Genomic DNA, 21,513 nt, shown 5'->3' with positions numbered 1-21,513 from the left:
TTATTTGAATACATTATTTGAATTATTTGTATAAAATTGTGTCTTAACTTGCACGGTCTGGATATCTACTTGAGTATAATGATTTGTATAGCTGAAGTTGTCAAACAATAAACCAAGGCATTGATAGAAGTGAACAAAAAAATGTGTCTTAACTGCATCAATTCGAGAATGTGTTTTGTTTATTATAATTATTATTATTATTATTATTATTAGGAAAGGCTAGAAATTGTACTTAAAACATTGTGTTTTACAACAACTAAAACACAATATGAGAAGTAAAACTGGATAAGGACATGCGTTTTAAAGAAAGGACTAAATAAATTTAGATTTCATTTATTTACCAACATCTTCCTACGTAATAGGGACTGGATAATCAGGGAAAGAGGAAACCAATATTAAAGTAAGAAAAAAAAAAAGGTTTTCACACCCCATTTTGCTAAATAAATCAATATAAATGTATGCTGCTTCATCTAGATTTAGAGTAGAGGTTTATGGTAAAAAATTACTCATGGACCTAGTTTCATAAAGTAACACGGAATGCTGTGTTGTACTATAGCGAGTGCTACTTCGTGAAAACGCAAAAAGACATTTTTTTTTTTCACGAAGTAGCACGTATCTTCTGTCGTGTCTAGTTTCATAAGTAATTGTGCAAACGAGCCAAAAAAAAAAAAAACAGATTAATTATTAAGTTCAAGCCATCAAGTAACTATTGAGAAATTTAAATGGAAATCCTTTGAAGGTTTGAAGGGAGGCGGGTTTCTAAAGAGTGTTCCACTTCAGAAGCCGTTTTCTCTGATGTTAAGTTTTGCTGGTATGGCATTGAGTGCTACTTCGTGAGACCGCTGACGAAATACGTTTTCCCCCCCACCCTACCCCCCCCCCCGTCAACAAATCTGAGCCTGTAAATGATCGATAATGTCTGCAATTTATCAAGGCTGAAAAAAAAATATATATTTATTTTAGAAACCCTTGCAGTAATATTTATTTGACGAGTGTCCTTTGTTTGTACTGCTATCATTAACTATGCAGAGTAGTCACCATCCTGATGACCACACATTCAAATCAAGACGGTCGATCGGACGACATATTATTTACCAATAAAAACAACACAGAACTTAACGAGTAGACACTGCACGATACCAGTTTTAACAAACAAGCAGCCCTAATTAATAAGAAGAAAAATACGCCATCAGATGGTCAGACATTCAAAGTCAGACAGTTGTGTGAACCGCAAAGTCAATACTTACAGTTGAACACTTTACTTAACAGGGGGCGTTACGATGAAGTTTGAATCTGGTGCATTTAAACTTCCCTTTTGAACCGAAATGAAATTAAGATATAATACTTGATTACGTTTTCGGTATTATTATTATTTCTTTTTTTCTGTTATATAATATATGTATATATATATATCAACTAATTAACCACAAGGGAAACTGACTGGGTACATTTTAAAAATATTTTTGGGATGAACAAAGAAAACTTGCCTAGAGCGGGATTTGAACCAACCACCTCCGGTTTAACGTGCCGGCGCTCTACCAACTGAGCTATCTAGCCCTATGTTGGTGGTCTCCCAATTTAGTCAATAGCTTTGTTCGGGGGGTACCTGTCAGAAGCCAATATATATATTGGATAACTAAAAACCTGTACCTGCTATATAAAAAGGGATGTTAAGAAGAAACAGCCACAATAATTATTTATAGATAATCAACATTTGGTTCAAATTTATGAAGCATTAATTTAAATTTTCGAACTGCTACTCTAAACATTTGTTGTTGTTGTTTTTCTTTACTTGATTTTGTTACTCTTAATTACATTTTCGTTACCAGAAAAACAACAACATCACTTGTTGAATGAGTTCCAACGTTAATTCATCCAATCCAAGACATATCATACAACACGTCGCTGTGAATGTTTAGCTAACTCTGCGCTCAAGTGGTTGCCGGCTATGCATACTCTAAATCGGCATGTTCCTCTAAAACGGCTTTTATAAAAGGAGAATATGAATAGCTATTTTTTAACATGTCTTGACATTTCATTGCCTTTCATTGAGCAATGTTATCAGTCGAACACAGTAATATACTATGGACCTTGCAAGTGTTGCGCGCGTTTTCTGATGTTTTAAAAACATTAACCATGTACTTTTAATCAAAACGTTGACACCAATTCTTGAACTGACTCCGCGGTAGTGCAGTTAAATACGAAACTTTAAGGAGAAGTCGCCCGAACTTCCGGTAAATCTGCTCCGTATACGTATAGGTCTAGCAAGGCCTGGCCCAAGGCCTGGCCCAAGGCCTGGTGTAACACTAACAGTATGTGGGAAAATTACTTCTTTATATGGCTGATAACTAATGTGCATTGTTATAGGCATAACATGGGAGGGGCGATAATTGTTTGAATCACTATGGTTGGAATGTCCCGTCAGGCATTTGGGCTGCTTTTGTAACGGGTTTCGTAGAGCGCACTATAAAACCAAAAGAATTTTATATTGTGGTTGAGATTTGCGTTGCGGGTGCTGAGGTGAGTACTGTTTGGGTGTGAACCAGCGGACAGCTAGGCCAGCGTTGAGGCTGTGTCGTGTCGACCCGTCTAGCACGGGTAGGGGTCCGGCGGGTGTTTTATAAGGCCCATCAGCAACGCAAATTCTCCCGGGAATCTCGGACCTAAGGATAAGCGGTGTCGAAGCCAAAGGCATTGTGAGTAACTTTTAAACTAATTGTACTGAGATTTAATAAAGCCATGGGTTATTCACTAAATGTCCCTTGTTCTAAAATGCATGCAGCCATTGACTATTGTTTGCCTAAAGAGTTGATTATTGTTTGCCTAAAAGGTTCATCGATAAACTTTCGTTGTAGAAGCATATTGTTGTCGTTTAATTGATCTTTTGGGTATGGCCATTGTGAAATTTGTGAAGGCGTAGCTTTACCGGGTTTAAATAGTGTTCATGCGTTTTGCACGTACGTACAACGTTCATTAAGCTCCTGGCCAATAAAAAGCTCTGCTTTGCTGACTCCGCCCAGAGATCCAGGAAGATCCAACACACTTTGACCATTGACGTGTATAGAGTTTAACAATGAGTCCAGTAGCTGATTGTTCAACTAATATAAAAGATGTACCTAAAGGATTAAGGTGTATTTTCAAACGATACCTGGTCTGTCAAATGTAATATAAAAGATGTATCTAAAGGATTTAGGTGTCTTTTCAAACGATACCTTTTCTGTACATATGAGATATAAAAGATGTACCTAAAGGATTTAGGTGTCTTTTCAAACGATACCTTGTCTGTACATATATGAGATATAAAAGATGTACCTAAAGGATTTAGGTGTCTTTTCAAACGATACCTTGTCTATTAAAATGTAACATAAAAGATGTAACTAAAGGATTGGGAGACACTAGTTTGCAATGATAATGTTGTCTGTAAGCGAACTGTTACTGGCTTTCACCAACAACACTATGGACACCGCATGGAGGAAGACCTACGAGCAATATGGATCACAATATCATGTTTTGGGATCGGACTCCTAATTAACAACCAACGTTCCGATTATGCACGGCAAAAACTGTACACGCTTGTAATGAACGAACGCTAGCGGGCGCTCTGTTTCTCTGTTTTCCGGATCTCACCATGTCCTGTGCTCACCAAGGTCTAGGACATTTGCAAATTGAAGGCGCGGCCAGACTATGCAAATAACTCGATTATTCATATCACGTGACGGGTTGAAGATGACTATTCAAACTAGACCGAGTCAAAGGTCAATGTGATCGGCGCGCTATTTTTAATGATCTTTGCTCAAAGAGTAATTCCGTGGTCATTATAGGCATGGAGCAATAAACTAGATTTATTGCTCCATGTTATAGGCCTATTAAAAGGAAAACAGTGAAATTTTAAGTATAGACTACCTATTCAGATTACGGATACGTGACGATTTGAAATCGTAAATAATGGTCAAAAATCGAACGTAAGATTAGCATTCAGAGAGTCCGTGTAACGGACGCTTGTATGGCCCCACGGCGTGGAGCAATCGGAACGTGAAATAAGCCTTGTGGAATATCACGTACCGCCCATGCCGTGTCTCGTGGGGGTTGGAGGTGTTAAATCCCGGGCGCTATGAACTCCCAGCTTGCGGGTGTCGACTCCGTTGTTTCTTATGATCGCAACGTTCCAATATGCTCCATTTTGATTCATGGCCCCCTAATTTCTTTTTGTTATGAGTTTCAGGTAATTTTGATGATGTCAAAACGTAGGAATATCGCATCTACCTCCTTGGTTATATCATGGTTATATTGACAGTGTTATTGTGTGAGAAGCTTAAAAAAATTATGAGAATTTTTTGTTAAAGGTTGAAATAAAAATAATGCTAAAACAAAATTCCCTCAAAGCATAATTTTGCCAAACAAAGTATTATTTTTTAATTCTGTGAATGAAGAGTTATTTTTGAGGTAATGATTAAACTGGGCAACTAGTGGAATTTATGACCTGACTATTCGCCTCAAATAACTGGGAGTTGAATAGCAGTAGTCGCCACCCGACAAGCAATAAAAATTCGCAATTTCTCATGAGTTGTTCCAAAAGATATTGTTACGACTACATTCCAAAAAATATTATATGGTTACGTTCCAAGCTGCGCAGCTACTCGGCTACGTTTACGTTCAAAGATACGCTTAGGTCTACATTCCTTCAAGTTACACTATAATATCAAAAGGTATGTTTTCAAGCCCGAGTCAAGCTACGCTTACATTCCAAGATACGCAGCTATGTTTACGTTCCAAGATACGCTTAGGTCTACGTTCCTTCAAGTTACACTACAATATCAAAAGGTACGCTTTCAAGCCCAAGTCAAGCTATGCTTACGTTCAAAGATACGCAGCTACGTTTACGTTCCAAGAGACGCTTAGGTCTACGTTCCTTCAAGTTACACTATAATATCAAAAGGTACGCTTTCAAGCCCGAGTCAAGCTATGCTTACGTTCAAAGATACGCAGCTACGTTTATGTTCCAAGATGCTACGCTTCAGTCCTAAGATATGCTTATGTTCCAAAAGATGTCAACGTTCCAAGCTACACAGCTACTCAGCTGCGCAGCTGCGCTTACAGATCTGCTTATGTTCCTTCAAGTTACGCTATAATATCAAAAGGTACGCTTTCAATCCCATGTCAAGTTACGCTTACGTTCCAAGATACGCAGCTACGAATTACGTTCCAAGATATGCTTACGCTCCAAAAGATACTGTTACGTTTTAAGCTACGCAGCTACTCAGCTACGCTTATACACTCCAAGATACGTTTAGGTTGCGCTACAATATCAAAAAGTACGCTTTCAATCCCGAGTCAAGCTATGCTTACGTTCCAAGATCTGCAGCTACGGTTACGTTTCAAAATACATTCTCACAAAGACGCTTTTGAATCCCTCAAGATTTCCTTCCCCCAAGATTAAAAAACTTTCACTGTGAATAACACTACAGGGCCCACCAGTTAATATCTGTTTGGCAGAAAATACTGTACAAAATTTCTTTACTGTCCCCAAAAATTTAGGTGGGCACTAGGCATAAGTCTACAACATTTCAAATTTAATTAAAAATTGGCTGGTAACCAGTTTCTGCTAAGCAATACTATTTTGTGCTAACTATAAGCAAATTGTTTAGCCAATACAGGCTTCATCAGTGTGGGCCCTGGCACGTCGGGAACATAACGCCACGATCGCATTTCAAGCTGCATCATGGCAATGCAGTAGTCTGGATCTGGATATTATACATAGAAAGGTTTGTGGTGGTACCACAAACCTTTCTTTATCGTATTTCCACCATGTGGCAAAGTTTCAAATCCTACTGATCTGGACATTATTATACTCCGATAAAAACATATACCCACACACACATGCAGAGTAGTATAGCAAAAGTCATGCAACGCATTACTGCATGCATTTACACTGCATGCACAACACTGATGAATTATTCATGAGCCAACCGCAACGCAGCCTCTGATTGGCTCCACCGGAAAGTCGGGGGAGATTTGCCGAAAAACAATAAAAAAGTTAATAACCGTCGTTGCAAATGTCCTAGACCTTGGTGAGCACAGGAAATCAGAGAAACAGAGCGCCCGCTAGCGTTCGTTCATTACAAGCGTGTACAGTTTTTGCCGTGCATAATCGGAACGTTGGTTGTGTGTGACCACGCAACACCAATGGTCTAGGAACGAGCACAGGACATGGTGAGATCCGGAAAACAGAGAAACAGAGCGCCCGCTAGCGTTCGTTCATTACAAGCGTGTACAGTTTTTGCCGTGCATAATCGGAACGTTGGTTGTGTGTGACCACGCAACACCAATGGTCTATGAACCTAGACTACTAATTAACCGACCCCTCCCCCAAAAAGAACAACTACTATTTTCGCTTAACCTTCCCATTGTTTACAATAACACTATATCAGAACAATTAGAGATGTGTCTTCTATAGATGATCAAGATAATGGATTGTCTTGAAAATAAACCAGAAACGTGTTAAACAAGTATACTTTATATATACATGTATAATGCAGCCATTCAACGGGTTCTCCAACGGGGTTCAAAGACTTTGCACCACTGCTGGTGGCTAAATTAGAGTCGTAACGACTGGGGATGTGGGTTTAGGATTGGAATACTCCTTTAGTATAAGAGTACAGTGTTAGCATTGTATTCTCGACGGCATTCCTTGCGAACCAAGCGGGTGAAAGAAACGAACAATGAAAAACCGGGGCTCGTTGTGGGATTTATAAGGATGTAGACAGTCGTAGAGGGAGGGGCTTGGGATGGATACTTCAAAGCAGACCTTTTTATTGGCCAGGAGCTTAATGAACGTTGTACGTACGTGCAAAACGCATGAACACTACTACAATTGTTTGTATGAAAGGGCTCCCTAATGTAACGTTTACAGGAGTTCCCGTGACGCTAAACCAAACTTGGTTTAAACGGTCTTCTGGGGCATGATCAACCTTCAGCGGGACGACTTATGTGGGGCTACCGATGGTGACAAGGGGACGGGGTCCACTCTTCTGAGCGAACTTATTCTCAAGACTCATTTAGCCATACTACAAAGTCTAAGTCGCCTTTCTGCTGTTTGTTTACTTATTTAGGGGAACTTTCATTGTATTAAAGTGTGGATGTAAACTTATTTACTTATGCATGAAATTCATATTGTACGGGTTGCACTAAGCTGTTGAGAATGTAAAGGTGCAAAACAGGAAGATTGTTAAAGCTAAATTATTGCGGGGGTACTTCTATTAAATTGTAGTTTCTTTATTATTTCTATTGTGGTGTCACTGTGTTCCATTCTTGTGTCTGGGTTTTATGTATGATATTAGTCTGAGTAGAGTGGCGCAAGGGTCCACTCTGCGACACCTGGCCCGGTGGTTCGATGCTAGCTTGGTGTGTTGCTGTCTTTCCGTCATGACAGCCTGTAAACTCAAAGTCGTGTGGAGATTTTTAACTAAAATGCACTTAAATAGCAAAACGTATATATACGAGACTTGCGCAAGGCCTATATTGTTTAGTTTTGGTATCGACTGTGGTCCACACAACCATCGCAACTTGAAGGTCTAGCTTACTTGATAATGATTATTTACCCTCACTATGAATGTTGAGTACCGACCAAGGGCCTAAATAATTACAAACACAATACTGCCAAGTGGGCGAAAGTGTTATTGATTCTAAATGCACTACCTACGTAACTAAACGAACTAGACCGAGAATAGAACAACCAATCAGAACCCGCCACAGTTGATGTTGCTGTTTTACGGTTTGGTCGCTCATTTTCATTTCACTGCTGAGAACACATGGAAGGGTGATGTCGATGAGTTGGGCTTACTGCAACACAATTGTCTGCAATCACAGAGTTCGTTTGAGTGGTTACATTGAATCAAATATTATTAACAGTCGTTTAACAGTCGTTTGACTTTTTTTACCATTTTCAAAATTCACGAACATTAGTTCGTTCAAATCTCACTGCTTTTGGTATTACGGTGATGCTGAGTTTACTGCATTCAAAAGGTGTATGCTACCATTGATTCAATTCGTTGGATTCATTACATTGAATCAAAGATTAACTGCCAGTGACTTTTGTACTGAGATTTATGACAATTGGGATTAAACAATAACGTTCACCATGCAAGTTTTTGTCAAGATTTTGTTTTCGATTTTGATGTTACAAATTTGTCAATGTGCAAAAGCAACAACGGTTCATGGAAACGTTCTACTTGGCTGAAAACCGTGCGTTACTGAGTAACGTATTTCAACGGAAGATTGTATCTTCACCCGTGATTTGAACCCAGTTTGTCGAAGTTGCGAGATAATAACGAAAAAAAAAAAAAAAAAACAATTGTCACACGAAGTTGTGTGTTTTCAGATGCTTTATTTCGAGACCTCAAATTTAAAATCTGAGGCCTCGAAATCAAAATTTGTGGAAAACTACTTCTCTCTAGAAAACTACTTTACTTCCGAGGGAGCCGTTTTTCACAATGTTTTGTATAACCAACCTCTCCCCATTACTCGTTACCAAGAAAGGTCTATGGTAGTATTTATTTTGAGTATTAACAATACCCACACAATGTTTATGTCTGTCCGTCTGTCAAGTCGTGTGGGTTTATGTGGTGCTAAACATACGGTGTGACGGGCAGTGTTTTTATCACCAGAGCACCAAAATCCGCCGCCCTGGGAAATGTGATGTGTAGAACCATGGAGGAATAAATATATAATTTATTCCTCCATGGTAAAACATTCCCTCCTCTAGACGATGTGGACTTGACCCAAGTCGGAAATCACGTTCAATTAGTTTGTGAGCATGTCTTGTTACCCTTGTATACGATGGGATTCGTCTTGGGACACATGGAAATGATCAATATGAAAAATGTATTTTCATAACACTTGGCATAACATGGATCTGCCATGGCCACTGGTCATAATTAGCTGAACATTTGTGGTTTCAAAGTTTGTCTAATAAGCTTAATATAACAGTATTTTTACATCAAAAGTTATCTGAAGAGGCTGTGTCCACGAAGGAGAAATTTAATATCAGAGTACAAAATCTAAGAAGCGTTTTAAATTAGAAAGTTTGTGCCCAAAACAATTCTCAGAATGTGTATTCGCTATAATAATTTTGCAAAAAAAGAGGTCCACATAGTGGAAGATACGGTGATTTCCTAGAGTCTTACGTTTAACATTTCCATTTGATAAATCAAGACGGCAGTAGAAGTGCGACAATCTGTCAACATTTCAGACTCCGTACGTGTATACCTATTGAATCACGACAACATAGACAGGTACAGTTTCTATCAAGGTGACCCGGTGTGGCGGTTTCAGTCTTCCGCCGTGTTCAGTTTTCCAGGTGACGTAGTCGGACATATCAGCATGTTGTTCGAACGGTTTTAGCTTTCCGGCGTGTTCAGTTTTCCGGGTGACCTGTCAGATACTATGGGCGGCCAAAAGGGCCAAAAACTAACAAATTTATAAACTAAAGGACGAAACAATAATCAAAGAAAGAAGTTGTTCAACAAACACAAAGTAGAAACGTAGGTAACAAAACTCAACAACAATCAAAGGAAACTGTTTTTAAACAATGAACGATTCCCAAATCAAGCTTTATGGCCCAACAACAATCAAACACTTGTCTTTTAACAAGAGGAACTCTGAATCAAACTAATAAAACAAAACGCAATCAAATATAAAATAAAAACAAAACAAAGGCATCCAAACGCTAAAAGAACGAATCCTTAAAAAGAACAAACACGAACAGTACAAAGTCAAAAACGGACGATACTAAAACAGTAACAATAAAGAGAAATCATCAATCGGCTATCGTTGAAAACGAAAATCAAACTAACTAACTAATACAAAATGTTGAGGGCGGTTGTCAAAGCTAAGGACAAAATGCAAACCGTATCAGTCTCCCGAGCCTGTAATAAACATTTACGACAAACTAAGGGCTGAATGAAAGTCATCGTTGGTGGCGTTGTACAAGCAGAAAAGCTAAGACTAACAGTTAGCTCAGAGTGTCGGTGTGCACGCGTACAACTTGTGGTCCGTGTCGAGAGAAAGAATCAGCTAAGCATTTCGCGGGGGAGGGGGGGTACTACAGAGGCCTTATTATGTTAGGTGCCTTATAGCATTTTCTGAACGTCTGGACAAAGTTGTGTAACCCTTATAATTATGAGGAATGACTAAACATCCAGTGAAAAAAGAGGCCGGAGTTATACAGCCTTGCCTGTTATCTCCTTTTCCAAACAGTGGACTCTAATCTATAATTGAATCTTCGTGCATGAAAACATTTTGTGGGTTTTACCATGGTTTTACATTGTTTTTAAATCTGAAACTGAGGAATTAAAACCTACGATTTCCATGTGGTTATTATTATTTAAAAACCGCCGGCCAGTTTGTTGCTGACTGCAGGATTACTGCTCATCCAGTTTGTTGATTCAACCCTAGCTCTATGATTCAACCATGGAGATAGAAATAGTTCAACAAGGATGTCATGATAAAAACACCCTCGAGCTGAAAAAGAAGGGGGATACATTCCGAGTTTTTTTTTCAGACAAAACACGGGAAAACTTTAATGGAGCTTACCCGTATGCATTGGAAATCTTGTTATAGCTTGTGCAAGATCCAAGTGACATTAATGTTTTGCGATGTTTTTTTTTTATTTTTCTTAAAAATTGTCTTTCCATAAATGTTTGCTATTTCTGAAACTGTTATTGTAATTTTCACTATACTTCTGTAAACTCATATATTATGTACTTTAATTCGATTCCATGCCTTTACATGTTAATTTAAGTATACTGCCTTACAACTTCGGTTGGACTTCTTGAACTGTGATTGATGATCTCACAATTCCATTTTGTCACCGTGATACATTTTACTTGCACAAATTTGCGTAGTCAATTGACTTTATGACTATCTGTTACTACTTAAAGTCCAATGCTCCTTTTGATGATTAACGGTAAGTTATATAATTTCACTTTTACAACTTAAAATCAGGGCAATTTCATTCCCCCAGATAAATGTAATGTGAGGAAGAATTCCCAGCAGTATTTGTAAACATCCATGACAAGCGCCACAAATCATGACAAGTCTCACCCCCAACTTTACACAAAAAACAAAAAGCACTTTCCCAGGCCACTGGGTAAGGATGATTTCCCGATATTTTATCTCTAGAGTAGAATTCTCAAATCAAATTGTCCTTTCTCTATGGTTGTTTACACTTCAACAGGTGGCCCATATCCTCTGTAAGCCCGGGGATATTAGCCCCCCCCCCCCCCTAACATTCCTGACCACCCACTTATACCCCCCCCCCCGTCGACCATTACATCATCTCACTTCTAGAATCTATGTGATGATGTCACCAATCTTATATCATTTCTAAATTTAGAGTTCCCCCACCACCAAAATCCTGTATAAGCTCTGCCCAACATTCACTCTGGTGGAGAATTAGCATTCAAGAATATTATTTCCTGCGTTACATAGTCACATTAATATTTATTATCTGCGATGGCATTAAAACACATTTAGTGGTCGTCACACTTGGTCTCGTCATGGTCTCGTGTTATCAGAACTAAACCATTTCCCATGGTTATACCACATCACAGCCTTGCAATAGACCATGCTACCTTTGTTTACATGGTGACCTTGTACATTCTAAAGCGTTTCCTGGAGGGGGCATACTACACACAGGCTATGGGAAAAATTAAATTTTATAATTTTCACAAAAATTAAAAATTTACAAAAGCAACCTGTACAGTTTTTAAGATGTGCCCCCTTTCTTCGTATCAAAGTTGAGAAAAATCAGACAATGCAATCTCCATAAAACATAACATTTGTTGTTTTCTTCAATACTCTATGGTACAATGTGCCTGCAGGAAGTCCAGACTCTGTGGCTCTTTTGTAAACATGTGACGACACAGTTCACATCGTCTATACCCGGCCATACAACACTAGTCACAACTGTACATGTACATGCGCCACCAACGATGATTTTCAGTCAGTCCTTAGTTTGTCGTAAATGTTGATTACATGCTCAGGAGACTGATACGGTTTGCATTTTGTCCTTAGCTTTGACAACCGCCCTCAACCTTTTATAATAATTGTTTGATTTTCGTTTTCAACGATTGCCGATTGATGATTTATCTTTATTTTTACTGTGTTAGTATTCGTCCCTATTTTACGTTTTATTGTTTCTGTTTGTTTTTTAAAAGAATTCATTCTTGTAGCGTTTGGCTGTTTTTGTTTTGTTTTATTTTATATTTGATTGCGTTTTGTTTTATTAGTTTGATTCAGAGTACCTCTTGTTAAAAAACAAGTGTTTAAAATGTTGTTGCGCTTTAAAGCTTGATTGGGGAATTGTTCATTGTTTGAAAACAATTTTCTTTGATTGTTGTTGAGTTTTGTTACCTTAGTTTCTACTCTGTGTTTGTTGAACAACTTCTTTCTTTTATTATTGTTTTGTCCTTTAGTTTATAAATTTATGAGTTTTGGCCCTTTTGGCCGCCCATAAGATACCGCCGCGAGTACCCTGGTGAGTACTGGCGTCTCAGCAGTGACCCCAAATTGTTTATATTACGATTCTTTTCAGTGTAGTCACATAATCTCTTGCCCCATCTTTACATGTATTCATTAGTACAACTTTAGGCAGGTCAGACTCTGCTTGCATAAAAAACAACTCGAACGATCCACGCGTTTGCCGCTAGTTGTACTCGACTCGTGGACGCCGCCATGACAGCTACCGGAGGATAACGGATGACTCAATACGGCACTAAAAATGGACTACTCTCGCTTGCTGTGCGCAGGCATCGCATGACGTAATGCTACCGTATTCGGTCATTCGGAAAACTGAACACAGCAGAAAGTTGAAACCGCAACACCGGCCCCCGATAGTGACACAAACTAAAATTTCGGTTCGCAATATCGTTTGTCATTTTCCGACAAGTTTGTTTTACGGTGATCAGATACAGTATATACCAAGGCTATCCGTCTCCAGACAGTAATACAAACTGAAGTTGTGTTTCGCAATTGTTTATCATTCACCAACCAGTTTATTTTATCACGGTCAGACTGGCTTCCGATCAGAGATTATTGTTTGTTCCTGATCTACTCCGTCGGTTTGATTGTGTGTCTTTGGTGTGCTGACTGTTCATAGGTTTCAGACGGACTGCATCAATCAAGCCAGGTTTGCGGCATTTACAACATTTCAATGTGACTGAGTTCGCGTTGGAGACCGTGTAGAGGTACGGGTTAATCGCTGAGTTGATCGGTATCACGAAGACAACAACCCAAGCGTACGTCTCGTCTGGTATGTCTACGGCACCAGACTGTGATAAAATCCCCATGATGATTACAGGCATCCAACAACAGAAGTCAGTACCGACTATAAGGAGCATGCGCGTAGCCATGGTCATCTCCCTCCTGCGGTGCTCTCTGTCTTTCCTCGCGTGTAACTTCTTCGCTGGTAACTTGATGATGACTACGAACGCGATTGCGGAGTAGCATAAGATGACTACCAGGCAACAGGCGAAGTTAATCCCTAGGTACACAGTGGCTGAGAATATCCAGGAAGGCCCGGCCTTCTGGGTGACGGTTTGGTTCAAAAGTGTTACCTCAAGAAGAGTTTTGTTTGATGAACCTGTCCTAGGTTTGATCACAAGAGGGAGCCCTACACAAATATCATACAGCCCGTAGAATGTCTGGTTCTTGCCGTCGAGTAAATCCTGTAGAAACACTGGAGGTAGGCTTATGGCTAGGGCTATACACCACATGACGAGCGTCGCTACTCGGGCCGATTCTAACCGGAACCATTTCTTCCCAAATGGGAATACCACGCATAGGAACCGATCGATGCTGATCATTGTAATGAAGAACACCGATGCCTCTGAGCTAAGCATCGACAGGAAACCGGCGAATTTACAGATGGGACTCGACTTCCAGTCGTTCGCATGGAGAAAGTAATCATCCTGATAATGAACGTCAGCTCCACCGACTATCAACATGTACACGCCCATGATGAGATCCGATACAGCCAGATTGAGAATGAGGACCGATTGGGAACGCTTGCCCGAGTCTTTCATGTTTAGTCTCCATACAATAATTCCAGCGTTGCCGGCGAGGGCGCTAAATCCAAGACACCAGACGAAGACCCGTAATACGGAGCTATGCATAATCCGGTTGCAGCTCAGGTATGGTATCTCCGTATGGAACTCATTGTCAGGAACACAAATGTCGATTCCGATGGTTTTCGTGTCAAGGAGGCAACACATTTTGGAATCGTCAACCAACCTTCAGGAAAATAAAAAAAAGACAAATACAAAAACTTAGATTAGTCTGAACTAGGTTGGGTAAGCATGGAGCTGTTTTAACTAGTTGTATAAATCAAACATAATTATGTTTGTGTTTCCATTATACAGAGGGGCTCTAAGGGTGAAATTAACTTTTGTGATGACACAAACTTTTGTAATAATCAAACAAATTTCGCTGACGTAAAACTTCGGGAAAAAAAAGGTTTGTATTGTTATTGTCTGCAAAATTTTTTAGTTGATTCCCAAATCTTGATGACACTCAAAACTAGTACGATTAACATCAATTATGTAAAAATGAGAACTTGTAAACTTCGATGCATTAACGTGTCTACATAGTTTATAAACTAACGTTAAACTTACACCGATGTTAGGTATGTCATATGTTCCAGTTCGTGTTTATCCACTATGAAGTCGACTGTCTCATTGTAACGACGCTTCAATACTCTGAAGTAAAAAAAATCCATAAACAAAAACAGCTGCTTCAATAGTAAAACATGGACAAGAATGGGACACTTTGGAACGCTAGGTGGCAGCAGACTAACCAGGTACAAATCCACTGTTCTCAGTAGTTCTGAGCATGCGCACATTACCAAGAACAGTGGATTTTACATGCTGCCACCAAGCGTCCCAAAAGTCTTCCATTTAATTTGGACAATCAAAATACAAAGCAATGGATATAAAGTTTGAAGCATCCAGTCCGAAATGTAAGAAATTTAGTTGAAAAGCTTCCGTACAAAATATCTGGGTATTATCAATATATTTAGTTTACTGCCCCGAGTAATTACCTAAGTAATTTATGCCTGTGATATTTGTGTTCGCATAGCTTGGGTAGTACCGAGTTTACAGTGCTAGTACACGTCGGTGTATACAGGTAAAACTAAATGGAATAATTGGTAATACCCGGAAGCTGGGTTACGAAAACAAAAATAGTTTAAAGAGTGTTTTTATAGACGACGTGGCAAAGACCAGTCTTTTCATTTGGTGTATATCAACATATTATATGCATAAAATAACAAACCTGTACAAATAATAATATAAAAAAAAAAACACCCTTGTCACACGAAGTTGTGTGTTTTTTGGTACTTGATTTCGAGACCTCTAATGTTAAACTTGAAGTCTCGAAATCAAATTCGTGGAAATTACTTTTTTTTCGAAAACTACAGAGGGAGCCGTTTTTCACAATGTTTTATACTCTCGACCTCTCCCCATTACTCGTTACCTAGTGAGGTTAATGCTGATAATTATTTTTAGTAATTACCAATAGTGTCTACTGCCTTTAAACAAACGTGTACCCTGCCATCAATGCATTTTTTTAAACTTACAGTATTTCCAGACTCCTTAGACCATTGAATGCCCCAGGTTTGATAACTGTCCATGGGTTGTCACCTATGTCCCTGTAAAGATATGTATTACAAATGTGTCATCATACTAACTATGATAAGAAGAAGGGGTTGACGAAGTGCTGCGAAGTCACGATTGGAACAATCTCACTTGCGATTGGATTAATACAACTGTTTCAACTTAAAGCCATTGGACCTTTTCGGAAACAGGGTTGTCCAAGGCCCACACTTTGTGTACCACAACTTCTATACCAAATAACAAACCTGTGAAAATTTAGGCTCAATCGGTCATCGGAGTCGGGAGAAAACAACGGAAAAACCCACCCTTGTTTCCGCGCGTTTCGCCGTGTCATGACATGTGTTTAAAATAAATCCGTAATTCTCGTTAACGAGAATTTATATTGTTTTGCTGTTTTCTCCAAAAAAAAAAGCACTTCATGGAATAATATTTCAAGAGAAGTCTTTCACCATTGCCTTTTGTAAACCCTGAAAGTTATTTGTAAATCTGTGATTTTTTTTTTAACCGAAAGGGTCCAATGGCTTTAAACGAGCCCTAAGTTATGATTGCAACAAATGCCAAACACCAACATAACCCAATTTAGTCAAAGTGGGCACAGCATGCTTAAAGGAACACGTTGCCTTGGATCGGACGAGTTGGTCTATTAAAAGCGTTTGAAACCGTTCGTTATGAAATGCATATGGTTAGAAAGATGTTTTAAAAGTAGAATATAATGATCCACACATGTATCACTCGAAATTGCCCGGTTTTCTTTTTACGTCGCCTTTTTACGTAAAGGCCGTGGACACTATTGGCAATTGTCAAAGACTAGCCTCCACAGTGGGTGTATCTCAACATATGCATAAAATAATGAGCCTGTGAAAGTTTGAGCTCAATCGGTCATCGAACTGGCGAGCTATTAATGAAAGAAAAAACACCCTGTCACATACGAAGATGTGTGCGTTCAGAAGGTTGATTTCGAGACCTCAAGTTCTAAATCTGAGGTCTCGAAATCAAATTCGTGGAAAATTACTTCTTTCTCGAAAACTATGGCACTTCAGAGGGTGCCGTTTCTCACAATGTTTTATACCATCAACCTCTCCCTATTACTCGTAATCAAGAAATGTTTTATGCTAATAATTATTTTGAGTAATTACCAATAGTGTCCACTGCCTTTAAGAGAAACAGTTTCATACTAAAACAGTAGTTTACTTACAGGTGACGCACTGAATGCAATCCAGTGAAAATGTTGGGTTGAAAAACCGTCAGCAAGTTATCCGAAATATGCCTTTGGGTAACACAAAGTTAACAATTAATTTTACCCCAACTGTTTCATTCACATAACAAAATGTCAGATCAATAATTATAAAAAGTAGGATAGCTTCTAAGTTGCTGTGGCGAATCTCAGAAAACAATTATTTAAAAACTTGCCCGTAGGTGATTATTTAAAAGTCACAGTATCTCTTACAAACAGTATCTCATATACAAACAATACTCACAATACTTTTAGATTATCCAGCCCAGCAAATGCACCAGGCTCAATGGATGTAATACGATTATGTACGAGATCCCTGTCAAACAGAAAAACAACATGACTTTGAAATAAAAACTGGTTGTACTTAGCAAAGCCTGATGGATTATGTAGTCAACGTGTCGGTTGTTTTGTTGAGCAAGCATGCAGGTTACGCCACTGGAAACTCTGCACTAGAGACATTTGTAACTTCGCCAACAAGAAATTGACCTACTTCTGGAAGTGTCATTAATTTGTTGGTTTCCCATTTTTTTTTTCAGAGATGGGGTGGACATTCATCACAAAAACAAATGGTTTCATTAATATACCTAATGGACCTTTCCTTTGTTGGGGGGGGGGGGGGGCATGTATGGCTCTCCATAGTCTCCTAACAATATCAGCAAACACTCGGACTGTGACTTTGTTTAATTTTTTTCAGAGATGGGGTAGACATTCATCACAAAAACAAATGGTTTTATTAATATACCTAATGGACCTTTCCTTTGTTGATAAACAAACCGCCTTGGTTGGCATGGTTTGCCGGATGTTATTAAAACACTTTTTTGTTTTCTTTTTTTTTTTTTTTTTTTTTGGGGGGGGGTCATGTTTTGCTCTCCATAGTCTTCTAACATTGTCAGCAAACACTTGGACTGTGACTTTGTTACAGAAAAGTCCAAATGATGTTATAGGTATCTTCATTATTGCTTTGGTACCACGAAATGAAAGTAAAAACAGGGGTTGATCATGGCCTAACTGTGTCGGTAAATTGCCACATACCAATGTATTCATGTTAAAAGCAAATTTTGTGCAGGGAAATAATAATAACTTACAACTTACAATGACAGCAGGCTGTTCAGGTGCCGGAATGTGTTGGATTTCAGCGTTTGAATCTCGTTATTTGCCAGGCGCCTAAAACAGGTGAGCATAGAAATATTAATCGTGATCTTTTACAAAAGAAACTCCGTTTTACATAATAGTTCCGTCCATTGAACATCCACCTCGAAATATAAAACATAGTAACACAACAATATGAGTCCATACAAATCGAAAACACAATTATAACGAAAAGGTACTTACAGAAATCTAAGTTTTGCGAGTCCTCGGAACATGTCTTCGTTTATTTCTACAAGACGATTACTGTCTAGCCGTCTGTTGGTAAAGACAATGTTAACTTAAACAATTTTAAGCGAGAAAAAGAACTTGAAGACAGTGGACACTCATTAGTAAATACTCAAAATAGTTATCAGCATAAAACCCCACTTGGTAACGAGTAATGAAGAGCTGTTGGTAGTATAAAACATTGTGAGAAACGGCTCCCTCTGAAGTGAAGTAGTTTTCGAGTAGTAATTTTGCACGAATTTGACTTCGAGACCTCAGATTGACAAGGGTGTTTTTTTTTTTCTTTCTTTCTTTATTGTCTCGCAACTTCGACAGCCGATTAAGCTCAGTTCACATGTTTGTTATGTTATGCATATGTTAAGATACAGCAAGTGAGAAGACTGGTCTTTGACAATTACCAATAGTGTCCAGTGTCTTTAACTCAAAATACATGTAAGCGTGAAAAATAACTTAACAAGCAATGGAGTGATGTTGATAGTAGGCCTATAACACATTTAGAGAAACGGATCCCTCTGAAGTAACTTTTTTTTTAAGAAAGAAATTTCTCACAAAAAATATTTGAATTGATTTCGAGACATCAGCTGAGGTATCAAAACCAAGATTCTGAAAGCACACAGCTTGTACGACAAGGGTGTTTTTGTTCTTCCATTATTCTCTCGCAATTTCGGCGACCCACCAATTGAGTTCAAACGTTTACAGTTTCGTCTGCATATTTTGAGATCACCAAGTGAGAAGACTGGTCTTTGACAATTACCAGAAGTATCCAGAACCTTTAAAGCTTTAATGTTGTTGGGTTTGTTTCCTAGCCGATTCAATTCTCGGGCGGAACAGCTAAATACCAAACCCGACATAAACCATGAAGTTCTAACTAACAGGGTGCTTTGTCAGCTTTGTTCACCTCCGAACGGAGTGATTTTTAGTTGTTTTGTGTCAACGAAATGTAGAAAGTAAAGGGTGACTTGCATTTCACTTGCCTCGAGGCCTTGATTTGCAAAAAAACTGCGGAAAGTGTACCTAGTTTAATTGCTTTGAATTGTTATCCATCAATTGTCTTTACATATAAGTTCCACAAACCATTGCCTCGAGAGAAAGGGAATATACATCTGCAAGTCGGCATCAACCACTTTTTTTTTTTTTTTTTTTTTTTGGGGGGGGGGGGGGGGGGGGGGTTAACGAGTGGACGTCAGACATGCCAAAACTCATAACAAGAATGATGTTGAGATGTTTTTATTTTGTCTCGATGCTCAAGCGCAGTGCAATGGTACAATTATAAACCTGAGCTGTTGATTGTTGATTGAGCGGTAATTTAAAACGACTTGTATTTGTTTCACGCTAGAAGCAAAACCAATTTCAAGAGAAATTTTAATTAAAAATGTAATGGTCGTGAGTTAACGTGGGCGGAGTTAAATTGTTTATAGGCTGCGATTGTGTTTACGTTCATATCAGGTGTCTGAGGGGGTACACACGGAAACGTACCGCGGATGAAACAATCATATAATTTGCAGAACTGAGAAAGTAATAATAATAATATCGAAGTATATTTGGTTTTCGGTTACACCATGTGTTTATCTACTTGAGCAGTGTCTTACCAACTAGACTACCGAAGTTGCCCGGTTGCTAGAGGCAGTTCGAATCATAGAATTGCAAAGGGCCGATGGTTCAAATCCCACCCGAGTAACATGCATGTGATACTTTTTGTTCACAGCACTCTGGAAAGTTGTGAGTATACAGTGCTAACACACGTTGGTGTATGGGAAAACAATATTAATATTCTTTACCCCGATGCAAATGTAACAACTATTATACAGACAGATAGATTACTGCAGTGATTAATTCTGATACCAAATTATGTAGCACCTCATACAAGTTTACAATGTGCTACGGCGCATACAGCAGTCACAACCAGGAACACCGGGGCGAACCTTTTTCGTTTCTAGAAGTGCACTGGGTTATTTAACATGCGTTACACAACACACTGGACCAACGGCTTTACGTCCCATCCGAAGAACAAAGCAATTGTGGAGTGTCTTGCTTAAAACAATTGCGAGAAACGACTCCCTCTGAAGTAACGAAGTTTTTGACAACAAGGTAATTTATCATCAAATAATAAAAGACTTCTGGCCAGAAGCCTTTTATTTTTTATCTAAAAACACACTAATTTGTACAACAAGGGTGTTTTTCTGTCATCGTTTGCTTGCTACTTTAACTACCAATATTTAGTCAAAATTGTTATTTTATGCATGTTACGGATACACTTAGGGAGAATACTGGTCTTTGACAATTACCAAATGTGTTCGGTGTCTTTAAACGTCATCTATCCCAGCTTTTTAAAGGAAGTGTTAAAACTAGTTAGGTGTGACAATTAACACAAACATGTTTTGTTCTAATAATCTGTCGTTGTATGTGTTTCATTGTACTTGTAAACCCTTCCGAACCCACGAGAAAAACAAATTAAATGCAGCTAGATTTAATTTAAGTAGGCCTAAGTAGTGTCTGCAATGCGAAAATGCAATTATTATTATTATTATTGTTATTATTTATTTGGCATAAAAACACATACAAAGTACAAACATATACAGTACAAAACAAAAGCCACAGACATATGCCTGAAATAAAAAAAGTTTACCTAAAAATGTAGACCGAAGGCCTTCAATTTCATTACCCCGTACCATATATTAAAAATATGTAATTATTTACAAAATAATATAAAGGCATTAGGAACATTAAGACAAAAACAGAAAGATAGTTAAAAGCAAGGACGCAGAAAGAGTAAAAAATGCGAAACAGCCCCACCCCCTCCCATCAGGCAAAAAAATAAACGTAACCAGCAATAAAAAAAAACATTTAAAAAAAGAGACACAAAGGTTTAAAAACGGATCCACGATCAGTTTAAAAAGAGTTATATACAACTAGACAAATCAGAAAAAGGGAACGTCAAGACACAACAAATGTTACTTACAGTACGTGAACAAGTGACGTCAATGGTTCAAAGACTCCCGCATCTATGGTGACCAAATCATTCATGTTGAGCTTACTGCAAAGCCAAAAAGAGAACATATAGTAAAATATTAAAAACTATAAGAGGTAGAGGAAAAAAATAAAGTACAAATCACAGAAACAACAACAGGAAGAATAACACACAAACGCAACACAAGTAGAACTTTACAATGTAGGTGAAACTTTGCTTAAAATTAACGGAGCACAATACTGCAATAAAAAAATATAGGGTACCCCTAC

General features: G+C 38.5%; 1 protein-coding gene across 1 annotated transcript; it reads right to left on the bottom strand.

The window, feature by feature from the left end:
* Nucleotides 1-13,082: 13,082 nt before the first annotated feature.
* On the bottom strand, nucleotides 13,083-21,304 carry LOC117299448 (G-protein coupled receptor GRL101-like). The gene is made up of 8 exons (XM_033782985.1): nucleotides 21,236-21,304; nucleotides 18,235-18,306; nucleotides 17,995-18,066; nucleotides 17,147-17,218; nucleotides 16,864-16,935; nucleotides 15,632-15,703; nucleotides 14,670-14,753; nucleotides 13,083-14,289 (listed from the first exon to the last, which is right to left on the bottom strand). The coding sequence occupies exons 1-8, from the start codon at nucleotides 21,298-21,300 to the stop codon at nucleotides 13,083-13,085; spliced, it is 1,716 nt and encodes a 571-aa protein (XP_033638876.1). The 5' UTR covers nucleotides 21,301-21,304.
* Nucleotides 21,305-21,513: the final 209 nt, after the last annotated feature.

The sequence above is a fragment of the Asterias rubens genome, chromosome 14 (genome assembly GCF_902459465.1).
Source record: "Asterias rubens chromosome 14, eAstRub1.3, whole genome shotgun sequence".
In the NCBI taxonomy this organism is placed as follows: domain Eukaryota; kingdom Metazoa; phylum Echinodermata; class Asteroidea; order Forcipulatida; family Asteriidae; genus Asterias; species Asterias rubens.
The sequence above is the reverse complement of the archived record's forward strand: the minus strand, read 5'-3'. Positions and strand labels throughout refer to the sequence as shown.

What these genes read in the sequence shown, in the direction of transcription:
- LOC117299448 (XM_033782985.1), bottom strand. Translation starts at nt 21,300, where the DNA reads ATGAATGATTTGGTCACCATAGATGCGGGAGTCTTTGAACCATTGACG. An exon ending in CTGAACAGCCTGCTGTCATT is followed by an intron (nt 17,219 to 17,994) that starts GTAAGTTGTAAG and finishes TCTGTTTGACAG; the next exon opens with GGATCTCGTACATAATCGTA. An exon ending in ATGACATACCTAACATCGGT is followed by an intron (nt 14,290 to 14,669) that starts GTAAGTTTAACG and finishes ATTTTCCTGAAG; the next exon opens with GTTGGTTGACGATTCCAAAA.